Genomic DNA, 7653 nt, shown 5'->3' with positions numbered 1-7653 from the left:
CCTTGTGTCTGTGATAGACTGTGTAATTTTTCAGGTGTTTGAGTCGGTGATATCCTGGGTGAAGAAGGAAGATGACATTGACCGTAAGCTGATTCTACCTGAGCTGATGATTAACGTGAGACTGCCTCTCCTCACTCCACAGTACCTGTCTGATCGAGTGGCTTCTGAGGATCTCATCAAAAACTGCCTTCTGTGCAGGTTTGTTAATGTACTAGATCTTTGAACCTTAAAAACAACTAGAGGGAATAATCATCATGGGTGCAAACTTGGAGACATGTACACGTTCGGTGTATTTAGTACACATTTCAAGTTGAAAAAACACCAATGCACATTGTCAATATTTTCGATAGTTCTGATCCAGCATTAAAATTAAGCATTACTGAAGTGGATTTTGTATGCAGAAGAAGTAACAACAGATGTATATCTGTTTCTTTCATGTTAGATAATTCAATTATAGTTATGCAATATCCTTGAAAAAATGACTTAATGCAAAAAGTTATATTATATTTTACCTGATTTATGTTATTTAACGGGCAACATTCAGTTCAAACTAAACCTTTTGAATATTATTAATGGGAACAAAAAATGTTAATAAAATGAACTTATATGCTTGTTTTTGCACATCAATGTTTTCATTGATATACAAATTGTTTTGTCGCCCAGGGATCTTGTTGATGAAGCCAAAGACTACCACCTGATGCCAGAGCGTCGCTATCTCCTTCAAACATTCAAGGCTCGGCCTCGCTGCTGTTCAGACATTCCAGGAATTATATATGCTGTTGGCGGCCTCACCTCTTCTGGTACACCATTGCGTTTAGTTACCATATGAAGCTAGTGATAATTAATCCTATACACTGTATCACTTTCTATACTGGGTTATGTCACAGCTGTGATTGTTTGCAGTAAAGTGAATCTACAAGTTAACACTTTACATCATTTGGGATCAAGTACCACTTTTGATTTTCTAATATCAGTATCATAAATTCAACAGTTATAATTTTCTACAAAACTAATTAATAACTCAAGTAAAAATATGTGAAATAAAAGCTGGATGCATTATGACAACCTGCACTTATATAAGTTGAATTAATTTCTAAACCCCACTTTGAAGTACTTGGCTTTTCACAGCCAAGATAATGGCTAGCATTGAACCTTTATCAGAGTTTTGTGACAGCACTACTTATAATTTTTTGTTGTTTCTAAAAGATTTTTTTTTTTGTAGCTGATTCTTTAATTTTATATATAAATATAATATGTGCATGTATAAAAATGTTCATTTTCTAGGTGACTCGCTCAGTACGGTTGAAAACTATGACCCCATAGTCAACAGGTGGTCTGTAGCTGAGGCCATGAGTACCATAAGAAGCAGAGTGGGTGTCGCTATCCTCAATGGTGAGTTACTATATACTGAATAATTATCGTGGCAGTGTTGTTTTATGCTTTCCACAGTAGGTTTTAACCATAAATTCAACATTCTAGAGAAAAACTTTCAGCTCCAGACATTAATGTAAGACTTGGTTCAATATTAAAGAGAAGTAGACCTTTTTAAAATAAAGGAGCGTTGTTACTCAGCCAATTACATACTGGAACTGACAGAGGCCTGCAAATGCATGTATAAGCTTCGTAGTTTAGATATTTTTGTCTCCACTATGACAAGGCTGTTATTAGGTATAGCATATTGTTACTTGTCATACCTGATTTTATATTTTTAACCACTCCATACCTGATTAATCAGCTGATAATATTTAGACATGTCATGTAAGAGTAGCATGGAAGTGTAAGAACTATGAAAATAACAAACAGACTTATAATTACTTGTGACCACAAATGGATAAGGATATTTAACAAAAAATCTATTATATATTACTGAATAATAAAATACTTTTTCATGCCACACATGGTATAAACAAATCATATTTCCTACTGCAGGCTGTCTGTATGCCATAGGAGGGTATGATGGGTCTGAGCGCCTAAGCACGGTAGAGGTTTTTCACAGAGACAGCAAGACCTGGAAGTGTGTAGCCAGCATGAACTGTAAGAGAAGGTGTGTATCTTAGAGGAAAACTAGTGAAAGTGTTTAACTCCAATGAAGAGATTAATTTAATATTGATTCTCTGATGTTTGTCTCATGATGCCTGTGGTCATCCAAGAACCACTTGGTTGTTATATGTTGACTGTTAGCATTGTGAATTGTAATAACAAATATATTGGAACATTGTACACTCGTATCCATTTGCTAAAGTCTTTACATACAGGACTTTGCAAACTAGATCAAACAAGTTCACTGACTAAGGACAAAAGTGGGTATATATTACCTGCAAAATTTCTCAGAGTCACATTGAAAATGAAGTAAGTCATTTTAGCTATTAAATATTGACCAAAAGAGTTGCTGCACTTCTGTAAGAATTTGAAATACTTTTTGTACAGTACAGTACATCTTTGTATATGGACATAATTAGCTCTGCTCCACTTTTCTGGTACAAGAAACTCTGCTGCCACTTTTCTGGTACAAGAAACTCTACTGCCACTTATCCAACCGTATATGTATAATAGATACATGTTAAGGTCTTTTATATGTTGCCAGTGCTCTGGGATCAGTGGCACTGAATGGTCACCTGTATGTATGTGGTGGCTATGATGGCCTGTCCTCGCTGCGGTCGGTGGAGAAGTACGATACTGAACGGGACCAGTGAGTATAGGATCCATTTTGGTATTGGTGTCGCAGTCAGCATCAATGTCATTCATTGGAATTATCTTGTAATGTATTTGCTTGTGACATCTGTTTTCTTTTCTCAGATATTTTTGTCGTTTCCTATTGCATTCCTATTGCAAACCTTCATAAATTATGATCTAAACTTACTTAATTAAATAAATATTTATAAATGAGAAAAGGTTTGAAGCAAGACGCTACCTTTGTAGTGTAATTTTGCAATATCCACAGAGTATGGACAACTTTGTAATGAAAAGACATTTATATACATTAAGTGTTCTTGATGGTAAATGTTTTACCTGTGGCCTCATCTTGATCAAACCTTAATTAACTGACACTATGTGATAATACAGTGTGACAGCTGGTAAAGTTATAACCAAGTTCATTGTAATGGTTTGTTTATATACCTGTACATAAACAGTTACTGCTATGTGATATCAGTATATAACTATAAAAATTACAATTTCTAAAGATGGAACCCCTTGTGTAACATGCTGAAGCCCCGGAGTGCGTCAGGTGTGGCCTGTTTGGACGGTCTTATCTATGCTTGTGGAGGGCATGATGGACTCTCCATTTTTGATTCTGTAAGTGATGCATTTCAAGATACCTCATAAAGGTTTCAAATAATTTATCTATTCTTTAATCATATAAGGTGGAATAATTTCTTTCAGTTAGATAAAGAGGGAAAGGAGTTTTTCTATTCTCATTAATTCTATTCTTCTTTTTTTATGTTATTTTTTTTTTAATGTGTTTGAGCAATTTTAAAGCACGAAAGATAGTAAAAATTAGCCCTTGTGAACTCAAAATAATACTTATAATTGATTTGTTATCAGGAGTTGTCTATGTGAACATTGGGGCTGATCAAAATACTCTTTATCCTTAATCAGGTGGAATGTTATAATGCATCAACCAACCACTGGGCTTATGTGACTCCAATGCTGACCAAGAGGTGTCGTCTCGGCGTTGCTGTTTTAAATGGGAAACTATATGCAGCAGGAGGATACGATGGGTCGGTGTTTCTCAATACAGTTGAGTGTTATGACCCACTGACAGACAAATGGACAGAGATCAAATCCATGCAAGTAAGGCGTAGCCGTGTTGCCTTGGTAACAGTCTATGGAAAGTTGTATGCCATAGGTGGCTACGACGGGATCAGTAACTTGACATCAGTTGAAATGTATAGCCCTGATACTGACACTTGGATATTTGTGGCTCCAATGATGGCCCATGAAGGTGGCGTTGGGGTAGGCGTCATACCCATAGAACGGGGTAGTGGAGTCTGATGTACAACATGATGGAGAACCTGGATGTTTGTGGCTGATAAATGGGTTTATTGGGGTTAGGGGTCACACTCGTTTTTGGGTGTATTGGGGTTAGGGGTCACACTCGTAAAACAAGATAGCATCAAGTGGAGTCTGATGAACTATAATATATACGAGTATCTCTGAGATTCTGGATGTTTGTGAATGGGTGTATTGAGGGAAGGGGTCACACTCCTAAAATGAGGTAGTGGAGTCTGATGGACCATAACTTATCTGAGTATCTCAGAGATCTTGATTGTTTGTGTCTGCTTAATGGTTGTATTGAGGGCATGGATCTTACTCTAAAACCGGGTAGTCTGATGGACTATCATAAAGTAGGAATATCTTCAACATACTAGATGTTTGTAGCTGCTACAGGTGTATTTGTGCCTGGTATTTTTGACTAGTGAGGTAGGATATGACCCTAACTTTTGGAGGCACTTAATATGTTTCTACTCTGAGTCTCAAGACATATCTGTATGTTTTATGTGACAATTTTTAAGTCGGTTAGTTCCAAAAATTATGTAAAACAACATCTTCACATGTTATCTGATATGTATCTGGTTATGTAGGCTTAAAATAGTATTTTAGATGCATGGATTATAGTTGAAGAATAAAACATAACAATGTACATTTGATGATAAAAGGCAGCATGGTTGCAAAGCACTTCAGATGAAATTACCTAAAACTATTTACAGAATGTACGTAATAGATCATGTCAGGTGAACAAGTATAAAATCTACCTGCATTAAATATACTGTATGACAACCAGGAAGTAATGTGATAAATATTTTTCTATTAGTTCTTCACAACACTGGTGTTAAACAATGGACCTTTTTTAACTACTTATGAAATTATTAGATAAAGTGTCCATGCATGTTTTTAACCATTGCATTTTGGGTCCTGAGGCCAGGTCAGTTACCTAGTTTATCAATAATATTTTGGGATTTTAAAAATGTGCAATTAGTATGATGGTATGTGTCTGTCACAAATACACTCATTATTGTAGCATGCGTTGTGTATAGGATACATATGGCGTGATTGTATTGATGTACAAATTCATGCCATGCTTTGGTTGTGTATAGCAGAAAAGGATCTGTAGACCATCACACAGTTTCTAGATCCCATTAAGATTCCGAGAGTGAAAGGGGAAAGGTTTTAATTAATTATAGTTATTAGGAGCAGATGTATTTGAGTCATAAACAGGCAATTCATTTGTACAGTAAAACATTAACAAACTCTAGGGACCACGTCTTATCTTTAAAAGAAATTGTTGATAGCATATTTTGTTTGCTTATCCATGCATCTACAATGAAAGGTTTGTTCCAAGACAATTATTTTGAAGTATTAACCAATTTAATTATATGTAGATTTAAGTGAGTAAGATCAGAATTGGAAAAACATGATCAAATTTCTGTGGTTTTGATGGAAAATTCACAAACACATTCAAATTTAACGACCAGCTGGTGTGAAATGCCTGACATTTTTTTTTACATTTTGAATTATCTTATGTTTCACGTTGCAGGTAAAGTCCCAGTTTCACAAATAATAATAACGTTGAGATGAGGGAGAATATTTGATCTTGTATGCAATAGTCATAAATAGACATCAACATATATAGTTTGTTAATTTTCTAACAATATTGGTAGATTTCCATTTGTGTATGGTTTCCATTTGTGTATGGTTTCCATTTGTTAATGGTTTCCATTTGTGTATGGTTTCCATTTGTGTATGTTAAAAAACCCAGACTTTGGTTGTGATGAAAAAAGAAGGAAGCTTCTCTATTTTGAGAAGGTATTATGAACCTAGAGCCAGTATACCCAGATATTTGGTCAGAAAACATTGGAATTAAATCAGTCAATTTTGTACAAAAGATTGGTGACACGTGTCTTTATCCGAATAGAACAACTGGTTTGTTAATTTGCTAATATTTTATTTAATAAATTAGCCAACATTTTTTAAATGTTATTACAAATGGGATGAGAAATCAAGCATTAATATTATAATCTTCTTTGTGTTCAATAGAACACCACTTAACAATAATTATCTCTATAAAATGTGATTTTGTTTCTGTATTTTAGATATGATATCCATCCTCTGTCGTGTGCAATATATAGGACATTATTTTGCTAATCATCTGATGTAGAAAGTTCAGTAGCCCTAAAGCTACATGTTATTATTGACAAAAGAAGTCAACAAGTGCAAAAACATGTACAGCCCTTCAAAACATTATCAGATGGTGGAGGTTAGTCAGATGTCCTGTCTTGTATCAACTTTATCTTACGTATTTATTTTTAAAGTGATGTGATCCAAGTGGATACCATATATACAAGTGTAGCACATCAGTTTTACTTTAAGTTCAAAATTCCCTCACTTCAATATGATAAAGGCTAGAACTGTCTATACAATGTAGGTAAATAAAGAAGTAGTGTATTGTTTTACTACCCATTAGTATAGTGTAACCTGCCAGCCTAAGCCACACCCAGATGTAGTCCCTTGTGCGATGTTATTTTATATGACTGAGGTCGCATTGTAAGCATTTCTATGTAACTTATGTAAAGGTTTAGATTTCTCTGTCTGGTTTAGAAACGTTTCACTGTACATGGTGAGGTTATTCTGATCTTCAATTGTCATACTGCTTGTTGTTCCCTAGTTATAATGAGTAGTATATTTAGGACAAAATGTTTTGGAGAAGCATACAGGTATAGGGTTTGTGTAGTTTTTAGTGCTGTTACACATGAATAATAGTAAATAGTACATTCAAACCCAAAGGAGATCCATTAAAAGTTGAGAATAATCAAATATTTTGAAGTGCCATACTTATGTATATAAAAAACTTCTTACCGGTTAACTACTTCTATTGCAAAACAGTTGTTTTTTGTCATTAAAAGCGAATCTTGCAATGGTTACAGGAAGCTTAGGGATGGTATGAAATTGTATGAAAAGCTAAAAAAAACTTGTGTAAGTTACGTTTATGCAGAGGTGATTTCTGAAACAAATCAGTAAATAAAATGATATTATTGTATCGAGGTTTCCAGATAAAAAAGACCTCATCGGAAATGGACACAGTATACATATGTTCATGTTATTGACCTATAGATCTATGATGTACATTTAGACAACTAGAACATGTATGTGTTTACAACTCGGTTTATGAAAGATCATTGCTGTGATACAATTTTTGAGGTGCGATTTTCAAGTTAGTACCAATGTTTTCAAAAAGTACCTGCGCAAATTACACAGGTGCGCAGATTACATGGGTTTTTACGGTAGTAAATAGTAAGTGTGAATAGTTTAAAATTTTATTCAATGATGCATAATATATAACTTGCATGTGGATAGTATACATTTATTAATACTGATATTAATTGTGAATTTCAAAAAAAATAAATGAACAAGTGCAAGTGCATCTAAATAATCATGACATTTAGAAAAAAAAAGAAACTTTGAAGACAAAAGGAATTATGTGGTAGCCATATTTGATTGCTATTTTTGAGTTAATTATTTTCTGAAATTATATAAAAGTATGTTTAATCCAGAGGACACAATCATATTACAATAATTTACGATTTCTGAATCAGGTGTTCAAAGTAATCCTAAAAAAGGCAATTTATAAATAAAAATGATATATAATTGTCGTGG

General features: G+C 34.1%; 1 protein-coding gene across 1 annotated transcript; it reads left to right on the top strand.

The window, feature by feature from the left end:
* Nucleotides 1-28: 28 nt before the first annotated feature.
* On the top strand, nucleotides 29-5250 carry LOC110444914 (kelch-like protein 18; the record flags this gene model as incomplete). The annotated part of the gene is made up of 7 exons (XM_021489264.1): nucleotides 29-198; nucleotides 664-800; nucleotides 1285-1392; nucleotides 1930-2044; nucleotides 2585-2689; nucleotides 3183-3294; nucleotides 3598-5250. Coding segments are annotated over 7 exons (1143 nt in total), but the record flags the coding sequence as incomplete, so codon positions are not given.
* Nucleotides 5251-7653: the final 2403 nt, after the last annotated feature.

Source organism: Mizuhopecten yessoensis, unplaced genomic scaffold, assembly GCF_002113885.1.
Source record: "Mizuhopecten yessoensis strain PY_sf001 unplaced genomic scaffold, ASM211388v2 hete_36188368, whole genome shotgun sequence".
In the NCBI taxonomy this organism is placed as follows: domain Eukaryota; kingdom Metazoa; phylum Mollusca; class Bivalvia; order Pectinida; family Pectinidae; genus Mizuhopecten; species Mizuhopecten yessoensis.
The sequence above is the reverse complement of the archived record's forward strand: the minus strand, read 5'-3'. Positions and strand labels throughout refer to the sequence as shown.